Below are 17,313 nucleotides of genomic sequence, written 5' to 3' on the forward strand. Positions count from 1 at the left end.
GTTTTTGTTTTAGGTGTAGTTGTCAATAACTGTGAGTTTGTTGTCCTTTCACTGTTCATATTTTTTATCTTCTTTTTCTTAGTTAAGTCCCTTTAACATTTCATATAATAAGGGCTTGGTGATGATGAACTCCTAGAACTTGACCTTATCTGAGAAGCACTTTATCTGTCCTTCCATTCTAAATGAAAGCTTTGCTGGATAGATTAATCTTGGATGTAGGTCCTTGCCTTTCATGACTTGTAATACTTCTTTCCAGCCCCTTCTTGCCTGTAGGGTCTCTTTTAAGAAATCAGCTGACAGTCTGATGGGGAATCCTTTGTAGGTGACTGTCCCCTTAGCTCTTGCTGCTTCTAGGATTCTCTCCTTCATTTTAATCTTGGCTAATGTAATGATGATGTGCCTTGGTGTGTTCCTTCTTGGGTCCAACTTCTTTGGGACTCTCTGAGCTTCCTGGATTTCCTGGAAGTCTATTGCCTTTGCCAGATTAGGAAGTTCTCCTTTATTATTTGTTCAAATAAGTTTTTCACTTGTGGCTGTTCCTCTTCCCCTTCTGGTACCCCTATAACTTGGATGTTGGAGCGTTTAAAGATGTCCTGGAGGTTCCTAAGCCTCTCCTCATTTTTTTGAATTCTTGTTTCTTCATCCTTTTCTGTTTGGTCATTTTTTTCCTCCTTCTGGTCCACTCCTTTGATTTGAGTTCCAGTTTCCTTTCCATTACTGTTGATTTCCTGTGCAATTCCCTTCATTTCAATTAGTTTAGCCTTCATATGTTCCTCTAATTTGTGACTAAAATTAACCAGTTCTGTGAGCATCCTGATCACCAGTGTTTTAAACTGTGCATCTGAAAGTTTGGCTATTTCTTCATTGCTTAGATTTATCGGCTCTGGGGCTCTGAGCTGTTCTTAAGCCATGTTTTGATCTGTTTGTGCCTGTTACGTAGGAGGAGCAGAGCCTTAGTTGTTCACCAGGGCGGGCCCCCCCAGTTTGCTGGTATGTGATGCTGTATGTGGGGGCAGGGTCAGAGAGGGACAATGGCAGTTCCCTCTGCCGCTTCCTGCCACTGGGGCCTGCGCGGTCTATCTCACTGCTAGCTCCTTCACGGGTTTATCGGTTTGGCTGAAGTGTTCGTTGTCAGAGTTCTGTGTAGTTCAATTTTCTGTAGTTTGGCTGCGTTTTTGTTGCTAAAACTTTGTTGTTTTTAAACTTAGTTGTGCGAGAAGGTGCAGTGCTTCCACCTATGCCTCCATCTTGGTGGAAGTTCATTAATTTTTTCTTACCTCATTATAGTCTGCCGTTTACCTGGTCATTGATTATAATTTCAGTTATGTTTTTTACTTCCTCAAAATTATTGAGGAGTTTTATTTTCCTCAAATCTGTCTCATACTTTTGATAATCTTATGTTTTTAGGATTTTATTTATGTATCTTTAGAGGGGAAGGGAAAGAAAGAGAGAGAGAAATATCAATGTATGGTGGCCTCTCGTGCATCCCCTGCTGGGAACTGGCCTGCAACCCAGGCATGTGCCCTGACTGGGAATTGAACTGTGATCCTTTGGTTCACAGGCCCACACTCAATCCACTGAGCTATGCCAGCCAGGGCTGATAATCGTATTTTTAATATCCTCTTCTGTTTTGTTTTTTCTAATGTACTGATTTTATATGCTGTATCTGAGTAATTCCAGAATCTATAATCTTTATAGGTCTTATTTCTGTTATTTTGTTTCTGTTTACTCTGGTTCATATTGAATTTTTATTGTCATTGTTCTTAGATCTTTCAGTATTTATGGGAATTCTCTAAGCACCTAAGTGCTGGGTCAGAAGTGCCTCTTTCAGAGAGTATTTGCTTGGTACCTAAAGGCATTTCCAATCCAAAACCAATTGAAACCAAATTTTTGGATGGGGGAGTTCTGGCCCACACAGATAGTGTGAATTCCAGCCACAAAACTGGATTTGTGGGCTTACAGGTTATAAATGCTCTGGGGGGAAATGTGTTTTTACTTACATTTTTCTGCCTATAGCCAAAGTCTAAACAATCACATAGTCCTTCTGAATTGTCAGAATAGGAGTGCACCCACTTACTGGTTTCACAGTATGGTCTCTGTTGGAATTTTCCACCACGATGAGGCTTCATATGTTGTCTCCTGCCTCCTTGACTAGCAGCCCATTAAAACCCAAGGTCCATACTCCACCATAGCAAATAGTGTATGTCCTTCAGAAAAACTTCCTTCCTCTCAGATAGTTTAACATTTCTATTTGAGCTTTCTTGTGAGTAGACTCTCAGAAATTCCATATCTTAGCTTTTCATTTAAAAATTTTCGTGTTGTTTCTACCTTGTTTGTAAACATCATGTATAAAAAAATAACAGTAGGACAAGTAGTTCTTCAGTCCTCTTTGCCATAAATTAATAATAGAATGGTTTCACCAGGCTTGGCCAGAATTTTCATCTGTCAGTATTAGGACAGCTTGATATTATGTGCATGTGATCACAAACTACTTAAAAAACAAAACATACAAATAAAGTACATAAAATACAGGAAACAACAGTTCCCTAATAAGGCCCAAATGTCTTGTATTTAAGGTCAGCTTTTTAAGACTGTCTGGTTCCAAGAATTCAGGAGAGCTTGGTTCAGAGTAAACTGAATACAGCGAATCCTCACTCATCATCTTCGATAGGTTCTCTGACTTCAAGTGAAACAATGTATAATTAAACTATTTTTTTTCACAGGCTAATTGATATATACAAGAGTCATATTTCCTATGGCATCTCACTTGTAACAAAGCAACATTGAGCAAAATAGTATTTGAGGACCTGCCATATATTTGCAAATGGAAGACACACATTTTAGGGACCAGTAAAAGGAGATTCAGAAGAGGTTAGGGTATGATAAGGTCAAATTACAGACAAATATAAAACAATTTCTACCCACTAAAATAGTATTTAGGTAATCAACATTAAAGAGCATTAACATTTATTCATTCAGCATATCATATTTTCTATGGATACTTCATCTAATGCTTTATGAGCAGCAGTTCCTCATCTAGCTTTCCTGTACCCTCTTAGTCGTGTTATTTGTATTATAGTTGTCTTTATTGTTTCCATATAGTAGATATTAACAGTGTTAAGCACCATACAAAGGACTTATGTTGGCTTTGTCTGATTAGTAATTTTTGTTGTTTACTTTTACTGTTGTTTCCAAAGCTAGTTGTTATTTTACTTTTTAACTTTATGCATTGTTGCTCCCTGTCCATGAGGTTGGGAACAAATTCGACTAATTTATTCTTTCATTTTTACTTTCATTCAACAGACATTTATTATACCAGGTACCTTTGTCAGGGGGAGGAGCCGTGGCCTCTACCCTCATGGAACTTGCAACCTAGTAAAGAAGATAGCCTTAATAATAATAATAAATAATAATAATAATTCTTAAAAATCACATAAATAAATATAAATTTCCAACTGTGATAAATGGTACAGAGTAAAAGAATATAGTTTAACTCATTCAGTATGTTTTAAGGGTACTTTTTGTACATAATCACTTGATTACCATGGAGAAAAAAAACACTGCTGGTGAAAATCCTCATTACTCATATGAACCAAATATCTCTGTGTCCTCTATTAATTATATAAGTATATGTGTTCTTCCATCTCCCTGCACCAATTGGGATGACTGGCCATTTTGAAGTACCTTCCATGCCAGTGTTCCTCGGGGCATGGCCAGTAGATTTCCTTTAAAAATTCTTATACCCAAGTGAATTCCAAGTTGGGAGTTTGGGTGGTGGTGGTTAGTTTCATTTCAAAAGCTACTTTTGAAGTTGAGTGTTACATAGTCTGATTTCCATATACAACCATAAATAAAGATTAAGCTATAAGCATTCATAAATATTCTCAGTGGATCCTAAGTCTTCATTTAAATAGAAAGTTCCTATATCAGAAGTCATAAAATGTATATTTTGTCTTTGTAAACAAAATCAATTATAGTACCTAGTTAAGTTATTCATGTCCTGCCCCTTGAAGACATTTTGAGTATTTTAAATGAATAGAATCAAGAGAAATATGTTGTTAATGGATTTTGAAAGAATATTTTAAAGTATTCTTCTGTGTATGCAAATTATCAAAATATTATGAATGAATTACAGTTAAATTATTCAATATTATTGTCATAATTGAATCATCTGTTTTCATGGTTGGCTTTGAAAGAGTTTTTTACCCCTTATTTGTAGCAGTATTGATGTTATTTTTAACTACTATGGCAGTCCTTGAGTATAAAGTAAATTTTTTTAAAGCAAATTTGTGCAAAACTAAAAACAGTTAGTAGTTGTTTTTCAGTCACATAGTGGCTGGTCTCGAATAAAGCTAAAACTGTCTGAAGAATGTTCTTGTGCATATGCCAAGAGGCTTCTGGGATGGGCATATTTTTAAGAACTTAGAACATAAACAACTGTGATCTGTGGCAAGAGATTTAAATGACCTCATTATGACAATGAGAACAAAGCATTTTTAAGTTATCGTGGTGTGTTAATTCATTGCAATGTGTTTGTCATTCTACTATTTTGGTGTATTATGTGAAAGCCAGGCCAAAAAATAGACTGTATTTAACCGAAGATACTATTTATTGTTGTAAACAAACTAAGTGCCAGAAAAATATAAAATATTTCCTGGGAATAAATATTTCATGAATGATTCTAGAGCTATAGGTTCTTTTTAAAACCACATGAATCACTCTGGTATAAAGGCCATTTATTTAGATCTTAAAGTTTTGATTCATTTTCTGTTGGAGAGAATATGTTCCAAACATGAGAGATCAAACAGTTGGCTTGAAATAAAGAATCCTTCCTTCAAGACAGATCAGTTAAGTGTTTAAGTAGTTACTATGTGTCTGGCACTATACTAAATATTGTGGAGTACAAAAGAAGGTAACTTTAGTTGCCTTTGGTCTAGTTGGAAGAAAAGGCATACTCAGATGAAACTTCTAAAGTGGAAAAGACATTATATAATCAAATACTAAAAAAACCCTACATCATTTATATAGTACAAGTAATGAAATAGCCTTTGTTTTCAGAAAAGTCTTCTAATCATTTTCTAGCACAGTGGTTCTCAACTAGGGGTGATTTTGCCCCCCAACTGGACTTCTGGCAATATCTGGGGACATTTTTTATTTTCACAAGGGGGGCTACTGTCATCTCATGGATAGGCCAGAGATATTGCTAAAAATCCTACAATGCACAGAATTACCATTAACAACAAAGAATGTGCCTGATCCAAAATGACGTTAGTGCTGAAATGAGAAACCCTGATGTAAAACCTACAAATGTCTGTGTTGGCTAGTTTTGAAGTTACGGGGAATAGATTCCCATCTTCTCATAGGCCTCTACAGCCCCTGTAGATGTTCTTTGCCTGAGGCCCAGGGTTCCTGAGGCCTGTGGTTAGGGAACATTGGGTTTCCATAAACTCTCTGAAACTTGCATTATATGCAAGTTTTTCCATCACAGTGTTTCAGGGAGAGATCAAATTCTCAAGGTATTCACATTCCCCCCAAAAAACATCAAGATCCATTTCCCTGTGGGATAGACACACACACCAATTGAGACACATCAGACCAATGTTCTAGTCACCCAAAAGAGACAATAACAAAGAACCTTCCTTAGCATCATGCTGAGCTAGAAGTAAATTTTAAGTTTTAAGGATCAAAACTATAGTCATGTGCTGCCTAACATCGTTTGGGTCAGAGATGGACCACATAGACAAAAGTGGTCCTATAAAATTATAATGGAGCTGAAAATTTTGTATCGCCTAGTAATGTAATCATTGTAACATTGCAATGCAGTGCATTACTCATGTTTTGGGGATGGTGGTATAAACAAACCAGTGCCGCCAGGTGCATACAATTATGTTCATTATATAATGCTTGATAATGATAATAAATGTGTTAATGATGTATGTATTTCCTATTTATCATTACAGGGTACTCTTTCTACTTAGTTTTTAAAATTTAATTGAAAGGTGCTGGCTGGTGCAGCTGAGTGGATTGAGTGCCAGCCTGCAAACCTAAAGGTCACCAGTTCAATTCCCAGACAGGGCACAAGCCTACGTTGTGGGCCAGGTTCCCAGTAGGGGGTGTGCAAGAGGCAACCACACATTGATGTTTCTCTCTCTCTCTCTTTCTTCCTCCTTTCCCCTCTGTCTAAAACTAAAATTTTTAAAAAGTGGTTAAGGACTACAAAGGTGGAAAATCAGTGATGGCGATTGCTTTCTAGTGGGCATTTCCCATTCCACCATGGATGTAATCTTGAAGAATAAGAACAAAGTGATGGAAGCTATTAAAGGATCTGCTTCATTAAAGGCAGCGAGACTAAAACAAACTCATAAAGGACCTATATTAGACCTGGGGAAGCTTCTAATGACCTGAACTAAAGACCAGACACATAAGTGTATCCTTCTCAGCATCATGACAATCATGGCCAACACAAAAAGTTTATTTGTGATGTTGAAAGACCGGACCCGATTAAGTTGTTGAAGTTACTGCTGCGGGTAGTTTAAATTTTCATTACATAATGTGAAGGGGAGTGGTGAGTCTTCAAGTGCTAATGTAAATTAGACAGCTGAAGAATTTTTGGAAACTCTAGATAGGCTGATTATGGAGGAAAATTACTTGTCAGAGCAAATACTCAATATGGATGAAACCTGCCTATTCTAAAAATCGATGCCTGAAAGGACCTTCATTCATAAGAAGGCCAAGTCAGTGCTAGGTTTCATGGCTTTTAAGGACAGGATAACAGTAATGATTGGAGGCAACGTTGCAGGCTACAACCCTTCATGATCTGAAATCTTTTGTGATCTGGCACAGTGAGAAGCCCAGGGCCTTCAAGCACATCAGTAAGCACACGCTGGCACTGTATCACAGGAGCAATAAGAAGTAATGGATGACCCAGCTTCTCTTTTAAGATGCCCTTCTGAATTGCTACATCAGCAAAATGGAGAGGTACTGTTTGAAGGATAACATACCTTTCAGGATTTTACTTATTGTTGATGTGCTCATGGACATCCTCCTTTTACTGGTGATTTTCATCCCAGTATCAAAGTAGTGTTCTCTTTCTAAACACATCTTTGATCCAACCAATGGATCAAGAAGTTAGTTACAGCAGCTTCTGAGGCCTGCAACCCGAGGAGGACCTTTGCCCAGGTTGCAACTGAGGAAGACACTGGTGCAATTCTGAAGCAGTTGCAGCATCTCTGACTGCATCAAGAACCTTGCTTGGGCTTTGGTTGATGTCACCAAGGAGTATATGAATGCGTTCTGGAAAAATACACTCAAGAGGTTTGTACATGACTTCAGATCATTCAATGGATTTGCCAAGAATGAGTAGGAGGTTGTAACAATCAACACAGCTGTGGCTGAGGTGTCAACAACTGTAATCTAATCAGAGTGTGGATGAGAATGACAATGAGGAGCTCCTAAAGGTGACTCCTGAGGAATTGACTAATAAGGAATTACTGGAACCTGAAAGGGAATGCATAGCTGAAAAACAGAAGTAGAAGAAGAACCCTCAAGAGAATTCACAGCAAGAGGTTTAGCAGAACCTTCTATAGACCTGAGCAAGTTCCTTAGAATTTTAGAAACCTGAACCCTAACACTGAAAGGTTTTCATTAATAGAGGGGAATGGTCATGGTGCATCTGCTTTAAAAGAGTGACACCCTCTTAAGAAGAGTTTCAGGCAAGTTTTGCAGGGGTATTCCAGAAAAAAGCATTGTTGTCATAGAAGATGACAATTCCATGCCTGTTATTTTCCCTGAAGACCTTCCAGTGGGAGGAAATGTGGAGGTGGGAAACAGTGATATTGACGATCCTGACCCTGTGTAGGCCTAGGCTGATGTGTGTTTCTGTCTTAGTTTTTAACAACAACAAAAAACAAATTAAAAATTAAAATCTTTTAAAATAGAAAAAAGCTTATGGAATAAGAATATTAAAAAATATTTTTGTACAGATATACAATGTGTGTTTTAAGCTAAATGTTATGACCAAAGTACAAAAATTAAAGTTTATGAAGCAAAATGTTATAGTAAGCTAAAATATTTTTAATAAATTTAATGTAGTCTAAGTGCAGTGTTTCCAAAGTCTGCAGTAGTGTATAGCACTGAAATCAACCTTTTTCATCTCATGGCACATATAAACTGATCACTGATATTCTGCAGCACACCAAAAGAATAGGTATAATTTTGGTTCATTCACACTGGGTGGCTATTGTTCTGTTGGCTGTTGTCATTTGTTTTATTTGTCAGTATAAGGGAAAAAGAGGTCAGTGTTCCTTGTTAAATAGGTGTTGAATGTTTTAAAGTTTTTTTGTGGCACACCAATTGAAAATCTCTGGTGTATAGTCATGTCCTGGGCTTTCACATTCATTCTCCACTCACTCACTGACTCACCCAGAGCAACTTCTCAGTCCTTCATGCCCCTTTCATGGTAAATGCCTTATAGGAGTGTATCATTTTTTATCTTATACCATATTTTTATTGTACTTTTAAAAATATTTAGATATGTTGAGATACACAAATACTGTAATTAGAGCTGCCTGCAGTCTTCAGTACAGTAACATGCTGTGGCTTGTAGCCTGTAATATGCTATACAATAAGCTTAAGTGTACATGTAGGAGACTATTCCATGAGTGTTTGTGTAGCGTCACTCTGTGATGTTCACACAACAAAATCAGCTAGCGAATTTCTCAGCAGGTATCCTTATCATTATGCAATGTATGATTGTAATCAGAGAATACATTTTATTGAAAAAATCTCTAAATATATTACTTCATTTAATATATTTGAGTAATAAAATCTTTCTTAATTTATTTGGAAATTACAGTAAACGACCTTAAGATTATTATTAAACATATGTAATAATTCTGTATATTTAGAATGCGAAACTGGATTGATTGTGCTGACCTTTGGGCATAATGTACAAATTATTTTGTTGTTGTTGTTGTTATTTGAAATCAACTTACTTTGTCAGGATTTGCTGCTTTCTCCCAAATGGATATCCCAGTTTATATTTTCTAGGTGCTGTGTATCTGTTGATTTGGTCAGAGATCTGGACTTAGTTTTATACAGTTCACATTTCTCTTGAAAACTGTTCAGTAAAGGGAATGGTGTTTTCTTATAAGCAACATTTTTATATTGAGAGATGTGTTTCTGATTTGACATACAATAAATTAGAGACAGTACCAGCAGTATGTTATAGAAACAAATCTATCTAACCTTGAGTGTACATATAATTTAATATTTTTCTAAATCATAGAAATTTGGAGATTAACTCTGAGTTTAAAAGCCCAGGAAGAGACCTTAGAGATCATCTGTTAACACCTGTCTCATGCTGTTCTTTGGGACTCAAGAGTCAAAGCACTACTTGAAGCTGTATATATTTGAACTTCTACCAGATATGTTCTTTGAGTGGGGGAAATGGTGTATGTGGGAGAAGACAGTTGCATGCTTTATATCTAAACCAACCTCATTTTGCAGATGAAGGACCTGAAGCTAAAAGCTTTAGATTTCATTCTTGGTAGTAATATATAGGTTAACCAGGAGTTCAAATTTCATCTTTGTAGCTTCCTTATAGCATGTTCTTAGGCAAGTTGCCGAACTCTCTCAGGGTAAAAGGGAATTATTATATCTTTAAGATGGTTTTCCTTGTCTTAGAATTTAAAATATATCTGAAAAGTTCATCTGTATTGACCATGTCATCATTACAAATCATTACATAATTGTTGTTTTTTTTAATGAATTATGTGTCATCTAAATATTGAAGCCCCCTCTTCCCTCAAACCAACTATGACCTCCAAAAAATACTACAAAATAAGGCAAACATCTTTATTATCAAAGGGGACAATACAGAAGTCATATTTCCTTTACTTTGGCAGTGTTGAGGGTCTTCGTCATCACTGATATATCAGCCTTGGAGGATTTTCTTTTACCTTCTCACCCACTCCAGCTATTACATAACCCCTAGTAACATTCAGTATCTATAACATAAGGAACAAAGACCTTTAGAATTAAAGTACTAGAGCAAATAACAGCATTGAAAGAGTTAAACTGTACAAACTGGAATCTGAATTCAGTGGTCCTTTTGATCTTAAAGATGTGATCTCACAGAGTGCTTGAAGAGTGATTATGAGAATACTTTCTTCTAGGGTATTTCAACAGGGATTGCCTTACCAATTAATTTTTGTTAGTCACCTGTTCCAGAATTTTTCTTAGAATCTCAAAGCAGTTAAGTGTGGAGAAATAAAATTTGAGCCTAAATTAAAAGGATTTTTCTTCAGTGCCTTAATCATATTTTAAGTTACTGGGTTTATTTATTTTGTTTTGGTTAGCTTTATTATTGTTTGCTATTAGGAAGTAGGTTTGATATACATTGATCCTACATTATTCTGTGATCTTGCATTTTATCTTGTTACTCTTAAATATAAGTTACCTTTTTTGGTAAATTACATTTAAATTAACTATTTCTGTGTTTTTCTTAGGTCTTAAAGAAAGTGCGGAAGAGATGGTCAAAAACAAATTGGAAGGAAAGGATAAACTGACCCCTTGGGAACAATTTTTAGAGAAGAAAAAAGAGAAGAAAAGGCTAAAAAAGAAACAGAAGGTATCAAATGTGACCAAATAGTTATTGAACAACTGTGCATGACAATGATGCTTAGCAGCCATTATCTCATAGGGTAGCAACTCTCTGGGGTAGGTTTTATTACCATTGCAGTTTTAAGAAAAAGGAAAGGGAGTGTCCAGTAGGTTATATGTTTTCTACAAGGCTGCATAATGTTATACAAAGTCTGGTAAAAACCCAGAGCCACCTTAACCCACAGCCACTCTGCTCTAATATTTTACATTTACATGCTACCTAAATAAAATACATAGTTTAGTTGGTATGGAAATGTGAAACAGTTTGCTTTTCTCCTGTTTTTGAGGAAGAGGTACATATAGACTTATCTCAGGATATATAGATAGAAAAGTATTTCATATGAATAAAATTTTCTATACATATTTATTTTCAGTGTACAGTTTTCAGTTTTCAATATTATATATATCCTTTAACATCTTATTAAATCCATTTATTAAGGATATTTTTTTGATAATATGCTGGCATGAAAATGTGATTTGACTCTCATCATAACATTTTGCACAATTAGAGTTTTTAGTAATGGTAGCAGAGACCATTTATGGTTTTTACTACTGAAAATACCCTTATCTTGTCACCAAAATGCAGCATTCTGGCAGTAAAGTCATTTTCTTAAGATGGTATCACTAATCACAACTTGAAGAATCTTAAATGATCACTTCTCATTCATCCCTGATGTTTTATAGTTGTAAAAAATTAAGTGATTTGCCTAAGTATGCATAGGTTGTTAATGGCCAAGCTAAGGCTAGAATCCAGCTCTCACTCCGGTGTTCTTTCTACAGTACTGTGTTGTCCCTGTAGTATGTAAGCTTGTGCTTTTGGTACAGCTCTAACTGTTAGTGCTAGTAAAGATAAGAGAGTGGCAAAATTGAATGATGCAGTGGGGTGATTTTTGTACTCTAATTGTAGTCAGTGTTTCTGGAAATGGATAGTAAAATGAAGAAATGGGGTAAGACCCCTGTCCTCATTGATATGCTGCCTCTCTTCTTCCCTAGAACTTCCTTTAAAACTAAGTAGGTAGTAAAATATTTTTTAAATGGGATAATTTCAGAAGTTGTTAAGCAGTTGGTTTATTGGAAGACTTACATGTAGACCTGTATGGGGTCAGTATAGTAGTCACTTGTTTCTGAGACCTTTGGCAGCCATTTAATTTTATTTATATAAAATAAATTATACTCTTGACTTTCATTTGTTAGGCACTTCCCCTTTATTAGACTAAGACGGGACTTATTTTATCAATAACATTAAAAATACATTTGTTGAGTGCCTAGTTTGCTCTAGACTCCATGGACTTGGATTTCAGCAGATCCCTTCCAACTCCACAAATTCTCCATATAGACAAGAGTTTCAAGATTTCCATCAAATTATAAATATTTTTTCTCTTTTCCTCTCTGTGATGTCAGATTTGATGTTGAAAATGATTACTGAAGAAATGGATGCATATTTATGCAAGATAGTAGATAATAGTTATAGTTTAGGTCTAAAAACTGTTAAAGAAATATATGAATAGATATGAGGTTTATTATCTTTGTTAGAAATATATTACTGCTAAATTTATTACAATTTTTAGTAAAAAATTCTTAGAAGTTCTGTTCATAAAAGGATATATCAACATGAAGCCCTGGCTGATGTGGCTCAGTGGAATGAGTACCAGCTTGTAAACCCCAGAGGGTTGCTGGTTCAATTCCCAGTCAGGGCACATGCCTGGGTTGTAGGCCAAGTCCCCAGTAGGTGGTGCACAAGGGGCAGCAGCACATTGATGTGTCTTTCCTTCTTCTTCCCTTCTCTAAAAATAAATAAAATCTCTTAAAAATGAATGAATATTCTTTAGGGCTTGGTGAGTCTTCTTCAGCCTGCAGGATAATGTTTGGCAGTGTTCATCCTAAGTGTTTCAGGTTTTTTTTACAGTGATTCTTGTTTTAGATTCCTTGAGATAAGGTCAGTATGGTTAGTCTGATCCTAGTTCACATATATTTTTTTTATTTTTATATACCTGAATTTTTTCACTAAACATACTAACTTAGTAGACAGTCTGTTCAAATTTGATTAGGAAAAATTTAACTGATTTGCTTGTAAATAGCCCAAGAGTTTTCAGAGGTAGATTGTGGATAAAACAAGACACATTCTGAAATTTGGGTGTTGAGACTGAACAGGGGGTTCATTATGCTACCCTTACTGCTTATCCATATGCTTGAATTTTCATAATAAACAATCATTATTTTTAACTAACCAGTCAGTAAACTATTTAAAAAATAATGTAAAGGATAATCCACAATGCACTACTTCATGTTATTTATAGCACTGCCATGTCTCAGTTTTCTGAGAATTAAGGCCACCTTTCTTCACTTACTACTCATCTAAAAGTATTTTCCTCCTTTGAATGTCTGTGTCACTTTACTTTTGTCTCTTCTAGTAGTTCCTATCTTGAATTATTACTGATGTATGTATCTGTGTCTTAACTTCCTTTAATAGATTATAAAATTTTTGAAAACAGAAACTATGTATCCGATCATGTACATTTCTCCCCAATGTGCTACATAGTTCCCTCTGTTTAAGTATTCCATAAATAGTGGGTTGGCCAAAAAGTTTGTTTGTTTTTTTCTGTAAGATGGCTCTAGACAGCGGTGTCAAACTCATTTTCACGGAGAGCCAAATCAGCCTCGCAGTTGCCTTCAAAGGCCCGGATGTAATTTTAGGACTGTATAAATGTAAATATTCCTTAACTGTTAAGTGAGAAAACAGCACTGCTGCTGGATAGGAGCAAGGTACCAGGCTAAATAAAACAAGGTGGAGGGCCAGATTCAGCCCACAGGTCTTGGGTCTGCCACCTGTGTTCTAGTAGCACTTACTTGTCTTTAACTTCATTTGAAACAATTTTGTTAGATTGTATTGAGACAGCTGTCAGTCATATCAGCATGTATTTAAAAAATAGCAGAATTGATGAATATTTGTATAGCCATTTTCATATTGAAGAAAATATGCAACATTTTTGGCATATTATACTTTATTATTTTGAGAAAGACAAATGCACAACTGAAACACTGAAAAAGATTTATGCGGCATGTAGAGAAGGTACTATGACTGATCGAATGTGTCAAAAGTGGTTTAGGAAGTTTCGTGCTGGAGATTTCTCACTGGATGATGCTCCACAGTTGGGTAGACCAGTTGAAGTTGATAGAGATCAAATCACGATATTAATTGAGAACGATCGACATTACACCACATAGGAGATAGCCAACAAATTCAAAATATCCAAATCAATAAAGTTATTGGTGAAAATGAAAAATGTCCTGTTTTACAGACAAAACTCAACTGACTTTTTGTCCACCCTTATATTTGTTGGACAAACCAAAGAATGACTCAGATGGGAATTATTTTATTAACTGATCCTTTTTTAAAAAACTGGTTTAATTTTAAATTGAACTATGTGATTTAAAAGACATCATTTTATCTTCATATATATTTATATATACACACACACACATCTATGTGTGTGTGTGTATATATGATGGTTCTTGTAATAAACTTATATGTATTTTATACATACATTTAGATTGAACTATATAATTTTAAAGAAACATCTTCATATATATGTATATATGTATATGTGTGTGTGTGTGTGTGTGTGTGTGTATAAATGTATGTGTGTGTATATATGTATGTGATGGTTCTTGCAATAAGCTGTATATTTTATATCCAACCTTAAGGCTCTTGCTGAAGAGGCCAGTGAAGATGAACTTCCCTCTGATGTTGATTTGAACGATCCATACTTTGCTGAAGAAGTTAAAAAGATAGGTAAGCCAGCACACATTTGTTGTTTTCAGTTGGAATCTAAAGAAAAAGGGTAACATGGATAGAAACAATATAAGCTATTCATTCTTTTAAAATTCCTAGAATTTGTATACCTCCCTTAGTGCCTTATAAGCAGGTCTGTCCTGTGGGTTATAACCATTGACCAGATTAGGAAGTGTCAGCCTGCTCCTTGTATAAGCAAGGAGTCATTTCATTGTGGGTGGTTTTTGGTAACATGATTTTAACAGTTTACTAGGGATTCCTTTCCAGGAAATATACTTACAGCAGATTGACTATAAAAGACCAAAAGAAAAAGGAATACTTATCTTCTTGTGTGCTTTCAGTGCTTTTTTATAACATACTCACTCTAGGTCTCTCTTTGCAAAAGCTAAGAAGAATTTTGAAATGTGAAATAAATTTATGTGGATATGTTTATAAATTTAAAATACTTACATGGTGTTGTATAAAAGCTTTTCTGCTCAAATATACGAAAGCATACATGTTTTATATTCTTTTTGCATTTATTCTGCTCCATTATACCTAAAAACCAACCTCCTTCCATTTTTCCTTGAATTCCTGAACTATCTGGTATTTGATTTCCTATATCTACCAGAGCCTTGTTTCCATTACATATGCATCACTCAGTTCTTCCCTGAATGCTTTTATTTTTACCTTTTTGGTCTGTATAAATGTTTGTGGTAAGGTTCAGTCAATACTTGGACAAGCCAATGCAGAGGCCACTGTAAGCATTTTTCATTTGTTCTCGTGCATTTTGCTTTGCCCTGATTTGAATACCACACACGTGAACCCCAAAGGCTTGCTCCTGGCGCAAATCCAAGCTGGCATTGTAAAGAGAAAGATTTTATGAAGTTTCACTGCTTCTTGTCCCTTGTGGCTAGTGGGCCAGAGTAGTTCTGAACAGGAAAGTCAAAATTGCTCAAAATTATTTCCTGGTTGTTGTAGCCTTTTAGCACTGACATTTTATTGATGAAAAGGAGATCAAGATGAATAAAGTCTATTATAGGATGTGAGATTCTTAGGAATTGGAAAGGGAAATGGAAACTTAGCATGTTCTGTTTTTTATCATACCTGAGCGGTCATTTCCAGAAGATGATGGATTTTAGTCTTACCCTCTGATTTCAGGAAACCAAGTTTATTATATGGAGAAATGCAAAGCATTACAGTTTCCTTGTTCTCATTCCAAAGTGCTTCATTTGGCATGTGAAATCTGGTCAGATTGCAGAACTCAGGACAGGATTCAAAGAGTAAGTTAAATAGTTTGATGGCTTGGGATAGCTTATTTCTTGGAATCAGCACGTTTTGATTGTGAATACGCTTTCTCTAAAGTTAGTATCAGAAGTTCCAAGGAAAAGTATAGATAAAATTTACTTGCTTTCAGTAGACTTTTGATTTTATAATACTGCATAGGAGTAATTATAAAGGGGCTTAAGGTTTTTTTTAAAACAAAAAGAATAACAAAAAGGCTTAGAATTTTTTCATATAAAAACCTAGCTAAAAATGGTAATATTACCATGTTTGTTTATTCTATCAATAAATATTTTTGAGTGCCTAGTATGTGCTGGACACTCTGTTAGGCTAGAGATACAGCAGTAGTAATACAAACAAGGTTATATCCATAAGGAGTATGGTTTTAGAGAAAATATGCTAAACAGGTAAACAAATAAGAATATTATGAGAATATGGTCAGTGTTTTAAAGGAAATAAATATGGTAATATCGAGGTTATAGTAGGGAGGAAGAAGGAGAGTAGCTTACTTTGCATAGTGTAGACTAAGCAGGTTTCTCTGAGGTGGTGATATTAAAGCTGAGAATTAGAAGCTGTGGAATTAGAAGGAATCAGGCAGAAAGACCTGGAGGAAGAGCATTGCAAACGAGAGAAAAGTGGGTAAAAAAGCTATGAGGTGAGAAAGAACTTGTATTGGAGAAACTGAGAGACACTTATAAGCTGGAGCATGGACAGAGAGGGGATTTGGTATGAGGCCAGGCTGGGGATGCAGGACTGACCCTGCAGGGCCTTGCTGTCAGGGCAGTACCTTTGGATGTTATTCTTCTGACAGTGGGAAGTCACTGAAGGATCTCCAAGCAAGTATGTGACATGGTCTGGCATATGCTGTAACATTGCTCTGCTTCCTGTGGAGAGAGCAGATTGAAGGAAGGCATTGGTGAGAACTGAGAGATCTGGACAAGATGATGGCTGGTTTAAATGGCATGCCAATAACTGGAAGGAGAAAACTGAGTGAGATATGTTTTGGAAGTAGGCTTGCTGATTTCTTTGGATAAGGAAGAAATTTAACATAACTCCTAGATTTTTGGTTTGAGTCTCTGGAATAATGCTCTTCCATTTACTGAGGTAGAAAGGAATTTAGGAACAAAGGGTTTGGGTGGGAGGAAGTAAGGTCGGTAGGTTCATTTTGGATGTAATTGCTTGAGATACCAATTAGATAGTCAAATGGAGGTATTTAGTCTGGAAGATATGCAGAGAAGTCAAAGTATAAATACAGATTACAAATCAGTAAAATAGTATTTTACTATTGGGACTAAACCATGGGACTAGAGGTGGAAAGCATTGATTAAATAGGAGAATTGAGGATTGGGCTCATAAGGTGCTACCTGGAAGGTAGGGGGAGAGCTTAAGAAACTGAGAAAGAGCAGCATTAATGTTTGGAAGAGTATATAGTTCAAATCCCATTGTTGAGGACAGAAATATTTTAAGCCAGGTGGACTTGGGTATGTTTATGACACCTTTTCCCTAGGCAATCCCATAAAACTGAATTTATACTCTTTTCAAAATAGGGAAGAATTGAGTCTATTGATTGATGCCAGCCCTGGTGTTCATCTTGG

At 35.7% G+C, this 17,313-nt stretch overlaps 1 protein-coding gene across 1 annotated transcript in view; it reads left to right on the top strand.

Annotated features, from left to right (window-relative positions):
• Positions 1-17,313, top strand: part of ESF1 (ESF1 nucleolar pre-rRNA processing protein homolog) — a 67,377-nt gene that overhangs the window by 40,526 nt on the left and 9,538 nt on the right. Inside the window, exons 10-11 of the mRNA XM_037134012.2 lie at positions 10,509-10,630; positions 14,368-14,455. Coding sequence (XP_036989907.2) covers positions 10,509-10,630; positions 14,368-14,455 — 210 coding nt within the window. The remainder of the gene's footprint in view (positions 1-10,508; positions 10,631-14,367; positions 14,456-17,313) is intronic.

Source organism: Artibeus jamaicensis, unplaced genomic scaffold, assembly GCF_021234435.1.
Source record: "Artibeus jamaicensis isolate MK-2021 breed Jamaican fruit bat unplaced genomic scaffold, CSHL_Jam_final contig_685, whole genome shotgun sequence".
Taxonomy (NCBI): Eukaryota; Metazoa; Chordata; class Mammalia; order Chiroptera; family Phyllostomidae; genus Artibeus; species Artibeus jamaicensis.